The following is a 16,140-nucleotide window of genomic DNA, read 5'->3' as shown; positions in this document are numbered from 1 at the left end:
GAACTGGTTTGCTTGCAGAAGTAGTAGATGGAATGTATTCTACCTGGAGGCTGGTGACTAGTGACATCCTGCAGGGATCTTTTCTGCAACCCCTGCTCTTTGTGATTTTTTTTTATATAAATGTCTTGGATGAAGAAGTGGAAGGATGGGTCACTACATTTCAGATAATTCAAAAGTTAGATGTGTTGCAGATGGTGTAGATATCATAGGTTACCACAGGATATAGGCAGGATGGAGTTCAGAAGAGAAGTGGTAGATAGAGTTTATTCTAGATGTTTAAATGATGTACTTTGAAGGTCAAAGTATGTGGTTAAAGGATTTTTGCAGCATTGAGAAACAAAGTGCATAGATCTCTCAAGGTTCTCATGCAAGTTGATGGGGTGGTTAAAAAGATATACTGCATTAGTCAGAGGATAGAGTTTAAGAGCTGTGAGATTCAGAATTGGCCTGCCTGCAGAAACCAGAGGGAAGTAGGAGATTTTTGCAGCTCAAAAATAACCTCTGGTTTGACCATACTTCTATTCAGTTCAGTTATGATCTCCTCATTAAAGGGATGATGTAGATGCCCTGGAGAGGGTGCAGCAGAGATTTACCAGGTTGTTGTCTGAACTGAAGACATCTTCTGGAGCAAGGTTGATAGAGCTAAGGCTTTTCTCTTTAGAGAGATAAAGCATCAGAGGTGAATTAATCGTATAAAAGATTGAGTGGACAGCCAGTACCTTTTAACCTGGAGCGACAAAAGCATATACCAGGAGGATATCTGTTTAAGATCAGTGGAGGAAAGTTCAGGGGAGATGTCATAGAGTGGAGGGTGCTTGGAATGCACTGATGGGGGTGGTGTTGGAGGCTGGTACAAAAAGGACATTAAAAAGACTCTTACATAGGCACATGGATGCAAGAAAAAGAGGGTGATGGGAGTGAAGTAGGGAAGAATTAGACTGTTGCTGAGAATGTAACATAGTTCAGCACATATCGTGGGCTGAAGGGCCTGTACTGTGATGTAATGTCCCATGTCCTACAACTTAATGCCAAAGAGATCTTTAATTTTGCTCTGTACCTAGGACATCTAATTCAAGTTCTGCTGCCAGTCCTTTTGCTCCTTCAGCCCCAAAGATATGAGTCTCATGTTTACACTTTGGACACTGGAAGACACTCATGTTTTGAACAATACCAAGAACCTGTCAAAAGAAGGAGGTGCAAAGTGAATATGACGCTGAAGTATGTTACAATTAATCTAATACAAGTAAAACACAGTTGCCAATTTAAGTTTGCCAAATAGGTTGGATATTGGAAAGACGTATGCCTAAAATTGATCAACTGATTATCTGCAGCCACTCTATACTTGTGATTATTCAGAATGCGAGGAAATTGTTTATACATCAGCATATTGCAGTAAATTTCTATTTATATCATTTACTGCTTTGTGAGTTTACAATTCTGAAATTATTGAAGTATTTGATAACTTCTGGTTTTAGGTCAATTTAGCATCCTTCAGAAAGATACTTCTTCCCACTTTGAGCACAAGAATATCAAAATCAAAGAAAACAATAATTGAACCTAATTATCAAAGAAAAATTCCAGTTCAAAAGGTAGACTTATTTGGTTGAATCATTCTCTTTGATAAATGAAAGCAATTGTTTTGGATTCAAATTCAATCTTGACTCATGGGATGGAGAACCTCTGTGTCAGAGATTAGGGTCCAACTTTAATGAAGTTTGTGCAACTTCAATTCCAACCCTTGTTCAGTTTTCAGTCTCAGTGTTCTGACTGCCAAATCCATCCATAATTTTTGTTTCAATTGAAAAAAATTCGTGGATGTTTTGGTCTCCAAAGCTGAAACATGCACGCAACTGCTGCCATTAGTTTCTCCCAGTTCCTTAACTAATCATTCTTCAATCATCCTAATTTGAAGCTTCTGTCTACCAGGTTTCTCAAGATTCAAGACTCAATATGTTAATATCCTAATTACTTTTTGCCTCTTTTGATCCTTAACTGTAACAGTTTCAATGAGTATTTCCTTGTTCATCAATTGGACTTCTCTTTTACCCCACCGAACAGGATCAAAAACCTCAACTCATCTGATTTTGTCCATCTGTTCCCTCTATGTCAAAACTCTTTATTCACATCTGTGTTTTCCTGCTGCTGCCTCACTCACAGCCCTGGTCAAAAATAACAAACTGCAATCTCAATCATTTACTTTGTAATCAGAGAACATTGCCCATTCTTGATCTATTTATGCCTCTCTTATGTGATTTGAAGGGACAAAATTTAATCTTTCTCCTTCAAGTTCTTATTGAACTTCTCAGATAACACTTGAATTTTCAACCAAATTGGTGTCTAAGATCAAAAACTAAATAGATAGTAAAAATCAGGGCATATTCTTAATCATATTTCTTTTAGAAAGCTGATATACTTCTTTTCACTGTCTGCAAGGCCACAATACAGAAAAAAATAGACTCAATCTGGAATGTTGCAGTCTGCAATAATGACTGAAGCAAAATAAGTTTATAGTTCCAGAGGTGGATTTTTCATAGCATTCCTGTATGAATCCAGAATCAGCCTCCAGTACATTGTTGTTCAAATGCACACATCATCCTGCTGTTTATTGGGGTTACAAGGAAATAAAAATCTAACTGAGGCAAATTAAGTAAAAACACAACTACTGTGTCTGCAGATTTTCGTGTTTTACTTGTGGCAAATTGAACTTTTTATGGGTAGTAATGATAGAAGGTCGAATTAGCCAAGTCAAACCCCAGTGTCCCTCAGCCATACAATGGCAATAGTTAGATGCCAAGTCCCAACTGCTGTTCATTTTCAAATATCCATTACTATCAAGATAAGTTGCAAAATCCCAACCATCTAATAGTGTTCTCATTCTGTGTGTCTCAGCTTACAAGATTGGACAACGCACTTCAAAATTCCTGAACTGTTATGGAATTGACACCATTCAGTTATTATCTCCTTGAAGAGAGGAAATAAATGTAAAAAATTCAAGAAAAATGACTGACAAGGCTGACAAAAATCACTGACAACTGGATAAAGCTGCATCCCGATTCTACTGAAACTAAGTTTCTGCAGTTATTTTCTCGACACATTAGGCTTCCCATATTTTGCTGTTCCTTTCTTTAACTTGTGTGGCAAAAGCAGTGAGTCTCATTTCTAACAATGTTTTCTGTAAACAAATTATTCTCAGCTATTAGATAGCACAAATTATTCCACAACCCAACCTCAAACTCTATTTTTAGTTGCTCAAGCTATTAAATATCAAATAACAACATGAAAACAGTCATTTATTCTTGGATTCCAAATTCAGTTTTAAATCATGAACCAAAAAAAGAACTTTTTAAATTGTACTTACAGGAACACTAACTTTGCGAAACATTTTTGCTGCTCGTAGTGCATCCAATAAAGCAATGTCTTGGGGAGTAGAAACAATAATAGCTCCTAAAGACAAATGTAGCAAGGTCTAATAGAGTGACGACTTTTTGGAACTATGTAAAAGCATCTCAGAAAGCATGCAAAATGAATGCTCAATTATGAAGCCATAAGTATGCATTTCCTGTTATAGTCTTTTCCATCTACTCCTGCTATGAAAAACTGCAGCTCAGTACTTTGATATTTTACTTTACCTTTTTTATTCCCCTAAGGTTATACTGTAATATTTCATATTTAAATTTATTTATTTAAAATCAAATGCAGGAGAAGCAGAAGTTTTAAAAAAAAATGCTGAAAGTATTCATGATGCATGGGCAGCATCTATGGAGAGAGGAACAGGAAATAGTATCAAAGACTGAGGGATTCAAGAGGTGGTGGTGTCAGCTGAGATAGACCAAAGGCTCCACCTGATCTGCCTCAAGGAGATGCAAGAAGGAGATGAATGAGTATCAAAGGGAGAAAAGTAACAATGCTAAAACAGTGAAAAAGAAAAGTGCAGTTATGAGAAATCAAAGAGAAATACCGAAAGTACTCAATAAGATAAGCAGTGGAAAGTAAAAAAAATAGAATGAACATTCCAGTTTGATAACTGGCTAATTCAGAGACAACCAGGTGGAATTCACTGCTAAATCTCAAGAACTACAACCTGTCCAGTCACAAGATGAGAGACTTCCCCTGAATAGAAACTGGGGTTATTAACCTTTGCCGAGGTGTTAATAAACTGCTTGGACATTTGGAAAATTCAGAAGAAAAAATATTCCAATAAATATAAAGGAACTGCTGAAATGTGAAAATGTTCATCCCAGTTATGCGAAAGTTAAAAGGAACGGAGTAATTATACGATCTTAACTTATGCCAGTCTCTCTTTGTTACACATTTCTTACATTTCCCAGTTCAGACGAAAGATTATTGACCTGAAACTTCAATTGCTGCCTGTCTGTCAAGCGTTTCCAGCATTTTTTATGGGCGTTGCTGAATATAACAGGCCAATAAAGATGAGGTGGTATGAGGAGATCAGATTGTCAAGTCAAGTGTGGTCTCTTGATATTTTTTTTCTAGTCCTTGCTTTCGTGTTTCAAAACTAGATATGCAGTATTAAATTACCATCCATGTGCTCTTGGCATTAAGAAAAACAAAACACAGGAAAATATAACATTTCGTTTGGCTTTAATTTTAATTAAATAACATTTTTGGTAATGGTATTGTGAAAAAGAATAATTTTAATCCATTATTGGAAAAATAAACTAAATTATTCAGACAGGTCAACATGAAAATTGCATACAGCATATTTTCCATTACTGTACATTAAAATAACTTGCTTTAAAAATGCCAGTCTTGTAAATGCTAACATTATTCTAATTTACAAGTCAAATTACAATATTACAAACTAAGAGAAATAATATTTGCATCATATAAAAATCACAAAGTTAAATCAAAAAATGTTTTCTGGAGTGTCAATGAATAGCTATTGCATAAAAGCCAAACCCCCAAAAAAAACATTAAGAGTACAACTTTTCAACACAATTACTTGGATATGACATTTATAAGTTTTCACTAAAAGCTATTTACACCCACCTGAAATAGGTATGTTTTGAGAGATGGAAAGCTGCACATCCCCTGTGCCAGGTGGCATATCTATAACAAGGTAGTCCAATTTCCCCCAGTCAACCTACATGACAGAAGAGGAAGACAACAAATAACAAAATGGGTTGATGATTTTTCCACCCTATAAATATCCAATTTTGAAATGCAAACGAAATCAACAGCAGATCTGCAAATAGTACCTGATGCTAAGGTTGAAAATTCATGCTCTAGACTAGAATTTCTTAACCCATGGGCATGTTATTGGTAAACTGTGGCAAAGCACTGAAGGTAAATATTTTTGACAGATTATATGTAAAACAAGGTTGTAAAATTGATACAAAAAATATCCCTAAAAGCTTTTCAGGGAATTTTGTTTTAGTGGTGTTACAAGATCAAACCAGCAACCACAAAGAAGGCATATCACACAGGGGTAAAGATGAACAATGACTTTATTAACAAAATTCACCTTCAAACTTTAATTCAAAATCCCCCATTTTATAACAATGCCCACTGGTTAACATGCACATTTCTATTACAGTGTAAAACTAATAAATTCCCCAGCCTAAATATAACATACGTAATCAAAGTCTAAGCTACACTTCCAACCAGCCCACAGAAAAACTTAAGACACAAAACACAAAGGCTCACAAAACTTCGATTTCAACTGAAGCAAAGATCATAAACAAAATTCAGATTGTTTGGTAAACTGAAGCCAAAAATCTTTGAGAGAGAGAGAGAGAGAGAGCTGCCCTCGGAATGTTCATCCTTTTTGAAATTCCAACATTCTAAACCACACATGTCAAACTCAGGCCCGGGGGCCAAATTTGGCCCGTGATATAATTATATTTGGCCCGCAAGATCATATCAAATATGTATTAGAGCTGGCCCGCTGTCCACCACGCCAGTATAGCGCATGCACAGCTAATACTACAAATCCCAGAATGCTTTGCAAATGCATTGGCATCAGCCCGCTAATCGCCCCCACCTCCTCTCTTTACTTTCATTAGCATCTGCGACCTGTCGCCCAACTCACATGTAATAAACCCCTTACAAAAAATGGCCAAAAGAAAGACAGAAAACAGGACCTTTCAAGACAGGTGGGAGGCAGACTATATGTTCATCATTTTAAAAGACAAACCTGTTTGTCATTGAAGCAAGTTGTTATTTTTTTTGACTTGTTGGCTTGTGAAAAAAAATACATTTAAAAGGAGCTCAAAGGCTATAGAGAAATATTATTTATTGAATATTTTATTTCTCATTTGTTAATGCTTCTTCTGGAAAGAGTTTAACCAAAACTATTATTAAACATTTATTTTAATAAGAAAAAGTTTAATATTACATATGATGAAAGAAGAGAAAACATGCAGATGTTGTTGAAAATTTTCAATAAATATTTAGTTTGGCCCACGACTTAGTCCAAGTTTTTAATTTTGGCCCTCTGTGAATTTGAGTTTGACACCCCTGTCCTAAACTGTCCTCCAGACCATGACACATGTTCTGGGCCTTCTTCCACTCCACAGCACCCCCAGTGGTGGTTGATTGTCCAAATCCAGAAATTTTTAGATCATTTTTCTGCACATGCTCAGTCAGTTTCCCACTCTCTCAGCAGTCCACCTTCACCTTGGCTCTCTAAGGTAAACTGTCACTTTTTAAACATAAAACCACACAATACATAGGCTAATACACAACACAGAACTCTGTAACAGTGGGAAAATTATTTTGAGAACTTTTCCAACTGAAACAAAACAAAATTCCCTTTGGAGATCAAGGGGCATGAACTCCCAGCACCCTTATTCCCTCATGGTGGTCTATGATAAGTCAATGAATACTTAGGGTAGTCCTCTGGTGAAAAATGGTTGAGAAACACTGCTCTTGGCAAAACAAACTGATTAAACAAAACTAAATAAGCAAAAATTACAAATCTTCAAAGACAAGGAGAATTCAATCTTGAAAATATGAACACATTTGAAAATATAAGCATCAAATGAAAGGTCTTTTGCAGTTGACAGGACACCAAGCAAGAACTCAGAGGCTTTTTCCTCATATACTGACTGGATTATTTGGTTTAGCACATGCTAAACTGCTTGGACATTTGTAAAATTCAGAAGAACAAATATTCCAATAAATATAAAAGAGCTGTGGCAATGGAATTTTCATTCTATTATGTGGAAGTTAAAAGGTTATACATCACTTTTGCAATGATTATTTTATTTTAAGAAAAGTTTGTTCCTCACTTGTCTTAACAGCTTCTCTATTGCTGACATCACCATGAGACCTCGCCAAACAATTGGGGCTGCTTCCTCCACCAGAAACCCCATTGACATGCTGTCAAGAGAATAGGCAAAAAAAAACCAAATTCACACCTTATTTCATACTTGAATTATTAATTCACTAATACAAAGATGGAATATCACCAAATAGAAAATGCTTACCAATTAATTCCGTAATTTACCAAAGGTATCATCAAGTTTCCTTTTGAAGGGAAAAAGTACAATAATCACTTTGTATGCAGAATGTTAATACTGTAATAATCTACATCCATCACCCCATCCACAAAAAGGCAAACGTAAGTTTGCATAATGCTACGAAGAAGCAGACACTTTGTATTGGCCAAGAGCAAAAAGGGTGGGAAAAGGCATTTTTAAAAGCTTTTATGGAACAAATTAAGAAGAGGTCAGAGATTTTTAAAAAAATCAAACAATGGCTTTTCACCAGAGATACTTATGAATTGTTCAATAGTGATAAGTCATAGTCCAATTGGAATGAACTGCTATGAATGTTATTATTTAAGGCCAGAAGTAACAAGTACCAGCATTGATGACTGATGCAACGCCAAGTTCATGATGACAGGTTGTAGTGGCAACATCAGCAGTAGAGAACAAGAGGAAAATCACTCACACACTTTAACATCAAAAAGTTTAATTAAACTCAAAGCGTACAAATGAAGTTGTTCTCAGAGTACTTTAGGAATCAGGCAGCACCAGCTCTCACCATTACGTCTATTTGGAACTATTCTGCCAAGTCTTGAGTTCAATGCCTAATTGCTTCAAGCTCAAGTAAAAGACATGACATAATAGTCCAAGATAATATTCCAAAATAGAGACTAAAATGACAAGAACTAAAAAATAAATATCTTCAACAGCTACAACACAATATATCTATTCCCATCACATTTTAAATGAAGTGATTAACAACTCCAGATATTAAAAAATGCATTAATTCAATTGATACAAGTATTGCAAACATAATGACCATGTTTTTCCCTTGCCCTGTTGGCCTTAAAAATGAGGACCAGCTATTTTCTTGAACCATTGCAGTCCAGATTGTGAAAGTACAAAGATGCTGATTGATGCAAATTTTTGGCTAAGTGACCACAAAATAATTCAACCAGCAATAATGATAAGAGAAAATGGCTACTAGGTCTGCTTCAGCCAACCTTTATTTTAGTCACGTTCTCGTCCTTTTCCATTTTAATGATATTTTGCTCCATAATCCATCATCTGCAATTTCTTGCATTTTCCTTCTAATCATTTTATTTTATTTCTATGATACAACACAGAACTTTGCCTCGTATTCAGATTTTCAAAATTAAATTTAGAAAACTTACTGTCCGTTAAAGCAGGGGCTCCTTTCAGATTCATCATGCGTGGGATAGAAGGACCATACACATCTGCATCCAGCAGCCCCACTCGCTTAAAGATTTTTAAAAAAATATATTGAATTGCAGTATAATAATTAGACAACATTGAATTCTGCTGTCAACAGCAAACTAAGGACACATGCAAGATTTTACATTTTGATTTGTGGTTATCAGTTGAAAATAGCATTACGCCCTCTACAGGAATCAAGGAACCTTGTGAAAAGGACAAATAACAATATCTCAATCAGTTTGAAAAATCCTTAATGTAAGGCAATAAGTAAGAGGTTAGAGGTGTTATTAATCTTAAACAAAAAGAAAGATGTAAAGAAAATTGGGGCTGATGGACCAAAGACAAGTTTCTTAAAAAATCTATAGCATTTTTTAAAATGTTGGGAATAAAATAAAGCAATGAGAAGACCACACACAAAATTAAATTTCTGTATCAGAGATTATTAAAAAATGTACTCACACTTTAAAATGGTAGTGCTTAAACTATAATTGGTGACAGGGCACGCTGAGTCACAGAGTTTGCCTAAGGATGGAAGAGGAATAATCCTCTGAAGCATTCAGAAAATACAATGCAACTCAGCTGCTGCCATTTTGGCCACATTCATTTCTTGATTGCAGCTACCATTTTTTCTATAGGATAGATGGTTCAGGTGGCATAGGTACTGTGAATGTGGAGAACAACCACAGATTGGGAAACTGTCTCACTTTGGGAAAAATTGTGGTTTTGGTGATGGGTCGGAGAGGAGTGTAAACAGGTTGTGAGGAAGAATTATTGCAGGGAGTATGGCTGAGGAACAGACATGGACAAGATTATGCACATTCATGCTTTATGTGGGTGCATGGTCAGAGGAGTTTGCTTGGAGGAACTTAAAATGTTATCCTGATAGAGATTTTTAAAGTTTGTAAATTTCCTCTTTCTTTCTCTTTGCATGCCTGGGGTTACCAATCCTGTTCATGGTAACAAACAGCATCTTAAAATTTACATTCAGATTGAATTTTCACATCTTAAACTACCTTTGAAATAAAATTCTCTCTAACTGTTCAGATCCTGAAAGCACCAATAATTGTCCAATAAATGTGAACATGATTAGTGATATGCTAACTTAGTGATTTAAAACTTTATAAAGTAAATACGCTGATGTGGTCAGTTTTCACCAAAAGGACTGGGAAACCCCATCATTTTCATTATAATAGGGAATTTAAGAAAATGTTTTGTGACCCAGCTATACAAAAGTCATGCCTGCTTTAAAGGATGACAACTTTTTTCCTGATTGGCACCTTGCTGTTAAATACCCCAACTTCATCTCTCAGAAAGATGTGGTAAAGCTAACGAAGGTGCAAGTATTGCAGAAACTTCTGTTTTTGTGTTTAGGTTTGTGTGGGTAAAGTTTTTAACCGACATTTTCAACCTCTCACTGCTACGGTCAGTGGTCCCCCACCTGCTTCAAAGGACATTCATCATACTAATGCCCATGAAGAGCAAGCTGGTCTGCTTCAATGACCATCAGTCCTTGGCACTTGCTTCTATCGTGAAGTACTTTGAGCAGTTTGTAAGAAGCAAATCTACCAGTCTGAAGGAGGAACTGTAACCACTTTAATTCACCTCTAGTTACAACAGATCAATGGCAAATGCCATCTCTCTGGCCCAACACTCTATTACATTATCTGGATAAGAATATCTGCACAAAGCTGTTGATCATTGATCATAGCTCGACATTCAACACCAGCAAAACTATTATTAACTTAAGGGATCTGGGGACCGTTCATCCCTCTAGAACGGGATCCTTGACTTCCTCATCAACTTGAGTGCCCTTCAGTTCAGATCAGCAACATTACCTCCTCCTCACTGTCCATCAACACAGGAGCACCTCAAGGATGCATGCTTCATCCATTGCTCTATTTCCTCTGCACTCATGGCTACATTGAGTAAAACACTAATGTCTCCAGAAGCTGTGAAAAAGCACAAATGCTGAGGGAACTCAACAGATTTCTCAGTGTCTACAGGGGGTAAAGATATACATATGATACCTTGAAGAAGACCTTGTGCCCAAAATGTTGGTTATATACCTTTACCTCCTATGGATATTGCAAGACCTGCTGAGTTCCTCCAGCATTTTTCTTTATGATTACATTGCCAAGTTTTGCTCCAACGCAACCTATAAATCGCTGATAACACCACTGAAGTGGGCCGAACAACGGGAAATGATGAGTCACAGCACAGGATGGAGATCAAGAATCTAATTGTGTCATGTCAGAACAATCCCACTCGCAATGTTAATAAGACCAAAGAGCATATTGTGGATTTTTCAATTGACAGACTCTGCACCTGTTTGCATTGAAGGGTTGGAGATGCAGAGGGTTCATACCTTGATGTTCATGGAGTCCATACATTAGAAGACCTCTTCTGGAACCAGCAATAAGCAACTGTTAAGAAGACACACCAATACCTCTTCTTTCCAAGAAGTCTGAGGAGATTTGGCATTCTCTTGATTTTCTACATGTTCTGACTAGTTGCATCATTGCCTGGTTTGGTAATTCGAGTGCCCAGGAATGCAGAAGGCTGTAGAAAGTAACAAATCTAGCTAAATCATCTCAGGTTCTGATCTCCTATCCACTGATGAAATCTATGTGAAATGCTGCCTGAAGATAGCAGCCAACATCATCAAAGACCCCATCACTCTGGTCATAACCTCTTCTCACTGCTGCCTTTGGGAATCAGGTAATGAAGCCTGAAGTCCAGTATCTCCAGGCTTTCGAACAGTTTTCCCCCCCTCAATGGCTGTCAGGCTCTTGAACCTCTGCTACACTACATTTGTTTTAGGCATCAAATTAAAATTCATGCACAAAGCCATGGACCAACTAAATGAAACAGATTTCTTCAGATACACAAGAAAAGGAAGACAACTGTTTTTCAAAGAATCTAGAGAGAAAAGGAAGAGTCATGAATGATTTTGGAGAATGAAAGAGTAAACACAATCTCAGATTTATCCATACAGGATCAATTCTTCCCAGCACCTCAGTAGAAATACCTACTAACTACATCAAGAAAAAGTTGTCATTCTTTAGGGTGGCACGGTTGGTGTAGCAGTTAGCACAACGCCCTTACAGCACCAATGATTTGGACCTTGGTTCAAATCCAGCACTGTCTGTAAGGAGTTGGTACGTTCTTTCCGTGTCTGCGTGGGTTTTCCCCAGGGGCTCCAGTTTCCTCCCATTGTTAGAAACATACTGGGGGTGTAGGTTAATTGGGTGTAAATTGGACAGCATGGACTCATGGGCTGAAATGGCCTGTTACCGTGCTGTATGTCTAAATTTAATGCAAACATTCATTATATATGTGGATACAAAAACAGCATTTATTGCCTTCTGAAATTCCACATTATACAGTAAAATCCCTGTTATCCAGAATTCAAATAACCGGCAACCACCCCGCTCCAACATTAAATAAATTAATAAATAGATAAATAGCATGCAGAGAATAAATGGGTTAAAAATACAAAAATTTAAAATTGGCATGTCTTCTCGTAATTCTCCATTCACGCTACATGAAGTCTCAAGCAACCAGAAAACACGCTTATCCAGCATCTGCCAATCACCATAGGTGCTAGATACCTGGGTTTTACTGTATTTGAAAATGATATTTTAAATGGGGTTTAGCAGTCTTGTAATTTTTTTGCTATGACAAATTAACAACACAATGTTAGTACAATTGTTAGTTTTATTGCTAAAATTTCAAGTTACAGTACAGGTATCAATTTGCACATAAATATTTTGTTTCATACAATGTTTCCACAAAATGTCAACCTACCAATTCATAGGCTGCTAATCCCAGAGCCAAATTCACTGAAATTTAAATAAAGTTGGATTAGCATTTTATACCATTTTTTATTTCCAGAATTTCAAATAAACATGAGCCAAGCATCTTGAAACTTTCATTGCCAAAACAAACCTACATTTTACCCATCTCTACTCTCCCTTTCTGCTCCCCAATTCAAAAAATAAACACCTTCAGGTGATCAACCTCAAGTGCTCTTTTACTAATTTACTTTTCCCTTTCTACAAGTGCAGAGAAATGAAGCCTCAATGTGGATATGTATGAAGAAGAAACCTGACAAGAGGCAAGAAGGATGCTGCAATTTAACTTATAACACAACTGAAAGCTTTGTATCTGAAATTGCAGTTCTGTTTATTAATTTTGTGACCTTTAAAGTTGTGGCAGAATTTCAGAAAGCATAAAAAGAACTGGTCAACAAACCAATGGAAACATTCACTTCATCTCTAGTACAGCTTTAATGTACTGACATCACTAAAGTGCTTCAGATATTTATGTAAAATTGATAAAACTGATGAATTTGAATTTTGGTAGTATTTTTTAAGCACATCAGGACATTACAATAACAGAGTTTGGAAAAAATACAAGGCAATAATCTTTTTTCTTATTTTTCTTTTTTTGTGTATCTTGAAGGGGAAACAGAGGGGATGGGGTAGTTGGTTCAGATAGAGCTTTGGAATATGGTTCAGGGAACCCAGGGTGGGGGGGGGGGGGGGGGGGGTGCGGAAAGAAGCCTTGATCAAGGGAGAAAGGGAGATTCAGGGGAAATCTTGGGTTTTAAGTATTGTCGGGTGAAAGGATTGATCAATAAAGTGCAAGAAGCCCCCAAGTGCCATAAATAAGCTGTTACTGCCAAACAGTTAAAGGGACCCACGGGGGAGACAATTAATGCATAAAAGCCCAAGACACGACATTAGGAGGGAATGACCCCCGGATTAAGGCTTTGAAGTCCAGGGCTTCGGTGCCAGAGTTGCTCAATTTTGATTTTGCAACTCAAAGACAGTTGTGCTTGCTCTCATTCCAAACAATGTTGCATTATCTACAGCATAAAGAATGCTACTCCCCTTCAACATTTTAGAAATCATAAATGACAAATTGTAAAAAAAATCTGTTAACATCAAGTATCCTTCATACCTGCAGTGGTTGATTTTCCAACACCTCCTTTTCCGGAGGCTACAACAATAATTTGTTTCACTCCAGAAATTACTTTTTGCTTTGGAAGTCCCCGTGCCATCATTCGTTTTTGTCTCTCCTGGAGTGATTCAGTACTAGATCCTGAAGACTTAAAAATCATGCACACAAATAAGAGAATGCAGAAAGCATTACACCAGAGATCCTGAAACTTAAAACAGACAACAGTACATTAAACATTTGTGGATAAATAATTATACACAATTATTAATTGGAAATGGGGGAAAGTTCTGACAAAAAGTCACTTTGCTGATGTCAAATTGCTTCAGGTATCCTCTGACCTACTTTAGCTGGACACATATCATGCAGAAACTTGTTTCTGCAGGAATCAATTTTGAATTACTTGTAACCCCAAGTCAGTGTGTGATGTTGTAGTTCACTTATTTATCCAGTAATCAGGCACAGTATGATTACCGGTACTTCATGCAAGATATTTCCTGTAGCTTCTGCTCATATGATTGCATTGCAATTTGGGAGTATAATCTTAACTCAGTAAAATTGGAAGTGCTCTGGATGCAGTTTTCCAATTAATTTTTTATGGAAACTCAGACACAAGGACATTCCAGTACAATCAATTCCAATTTTGGCTGTTTTTTTTTGGTTTAAACTCAAACAAAATGTAATTCAAGTCACTTTTCTTTGTCATAATTTTCATCTCTCCACTTTTTCTTGCATTAACTTTTTCAGTGCCTCAACCTTTCATAGTCAATTGGATGTTTTCTAGGAGCCACTCCTTATTTTGACACAAGGAACATTATAATTAGATCTATGGATTATTTTTTTTAAAAAATCAAGTTTCAACAAATATCAGGCTGCTGTGAATTTTCACAAGACAAAATACTGGCTTGATTTTTTTTTCATCTCTTCAATATTTCTTGAAATAAAATTTCCCATACTAGTCGATAATCTATAATCTGTAGTCTATAATCTATCACATCTATTCTCTTTTCACAAGTCTGTAGAAACTTCAACAATCTTAGTTGAAGCTTCTTGCTCAAATAAAAATGGTAGCACTGTTGGGAGATGCAGCACTGACACTGGTGCAGATCTGGAGAGAGCCAAGCAGAGACACAGAACTTCTGTGCAGGGTCCTACTGCCCAGTCCTAATGCAAACAGCTCCAAATAGGCCCTAAACCATGTGTTAAAGGAGCAGACAGGGTTGAATTTTAAAATCTTGCAAACACTGAGGTCTGTGCCCAAGGTAGCAGTGCCTGTACTGGGCAGCATACCACAAGGGGTGCAAATTTCGGGTGAGCAGCAGATTGGAGCAGGGCACCAGATATGGGGAGAAAACCTCCAGTTGAGGAGAAAAATGGGAGATGACCCCACCTGAAGGTAACCAAGGGCCAGACCAGTGCGGGGCTCAACAGCTGAAGGACTCACACAGGCTCCAGGTTACTGGCAACTTGTGGCTGAAGGACCCACATAAGCTGTGGGCTGCCGGAGACTGGCGCATGAGAACTCATTATTGGAACCATGATTCAAGAGTATGCTAAGGGCAAGAAGGGCTCCTGAAAAGCCTCGAGCACTGAAAGCTTCCTGATCCTGTTGGAGGTTTGGATCTAAAGCTCTGGTTGACTGTGAATCGCACAGGAGTCTACTTGGCTGTAGAGGCTGCAGGAATGTCAGAGGTGAATCCACAGACGTTCAGTGACTTTGAAGGGTCTCTCTTTTACTTCACTTTTTCTCTTATGTTCATGGTAACTTAAGCCAGACAAAAATGTAAATACACATTACATTTTTAATGTATTATTACGTAACAACAAAAGGAACTTTAAACTTCGAAAAGAATAGGACGTCAGATGCATCTGATCACGAAGTCATTTTCAACTTAAACATTTGCCCAAGTACAAATTGCCCACTCTGAATTGAACCTTCAACAGTCCTATTCAATTCAGTTCATGGGTCAATAAAATGAACAACTTTGACTCAATTTGAAGCCACACAGAACTGACTAGATCCTGAGATGATGATTTTCCAAGACATACTTTGAAGACGCAGACACATAGAGGAATAGAGAAGACACTCATGTTTTGATAAAGTATAAGGGAATCGAGGACACATCTCTCGCGTCTTGCTGAAGAGGCAAGCTGAAGAGCACGACTAGAAACGGATTCCACTGCATCCCATCCATTAAAGCCCAGAACTAACACTAAACAAAGTGATCTGCTCAAATGGTCCACCCAATCTATCAGGACATGACAACTGGAGTTGGGAGCCATTGTCTCATACAGGTTGGATGCGAGAACATCTCAGCAGTCACTAAACTGCGCTCTCAAATAAAAACACAGCACACCACCAACAGAGATGGACCTTGCGATGGCACCCACCCAAAAACGCGCTGCAGAAGCAAGTGCGGCCACACGAGCCCCGACGTGACGCCTCCCGGCTCCGCACAGCTGCGCCATTCACCCACTGGTCCCACCAACCGCCCTCACGCGCACTCGC

The 16,140-nt window shown here is 37.5% G+C and overlaps 1 protein-coding gene across 7 annotated transcripts in view; it reads right to left on the bottom strand.

Annotated features, from left to right (window-relative positions):
• The window catches only part of nubpl (nucleotide binding protein-like), a 58,046-nt gene that overhangs the window by 41,699 nt on the left and 207 nt on the right, over window positions 1–16,140 (bottom strand). For 3 of the 7 annotated variants that reach the window (XM_069916723.1, XM_069916722.1, XM_069916724.1), the window contains exons 1-9: window positions 16,023–16,126; window positions 13,635–13,782; window positions 12,477–12,511; window positions 8,627–8,711; window positions 7,452–7,491; window positions 7,254–7,344; window positions 5,011–5,104; window positions 3,359–3,444; window positions 1,058–1,178 (exon numbers count right to left, since the gene is read on the bottom strand). In XM_069916723.1, coding sequence (XP_069772824.1) covers window positions 1,058–1,178; window positions 3,359–3,444; window positions 5,011–5,104; window positions 7,254–7,344; window positions 7,452–7,491; window positions 8,627–8,711; window positions 12,477–12,511; window positions 13,635–13,782; window positions 16,023–16,100 — 778 coding nt within the window. In that variant the 5' untranslated portion in view covers window positions 16,101–16,126. Of the gene's footprint in view, window positions 1–1,057; window positions 1,179–3,358; window positions 3,445–5,010; window positions 5,105–5,667; window positions 5,725–7,253; window positions 7,345–7,451; window positions 7,492–8,626; window positions 8,712–12,476; window positions 12,512–13,634; window positions 13,783–16,022; window positions 16,127–16,140 lie in introns of those variants that run through there. The other 4 variants (XM_069916725.1, XM_069916726.1, XM_069916727.1 and 1 more) reach the window with 4 other exon arrangements.

Source organism: Narcine bancroftii, chromosome 2 (genome assembly GCF_036971445.1).
Source record: "Narcine bancroftii isolate sNarBan1 chromosome 2, sNarBan1.hap1, whole genome shotgun sequence".
NCBI lineage: Eukaryota > Metazoa > Chordata > Chondrichthyes > Torpediniformes > Narcinidae > Narcine > Narcine bancroftii.
The sequence above is the reverse complement of the archived record's forward strand: the minus strand, read 5'-3'. Positions and strand labels throughout refer to the sequence as shown.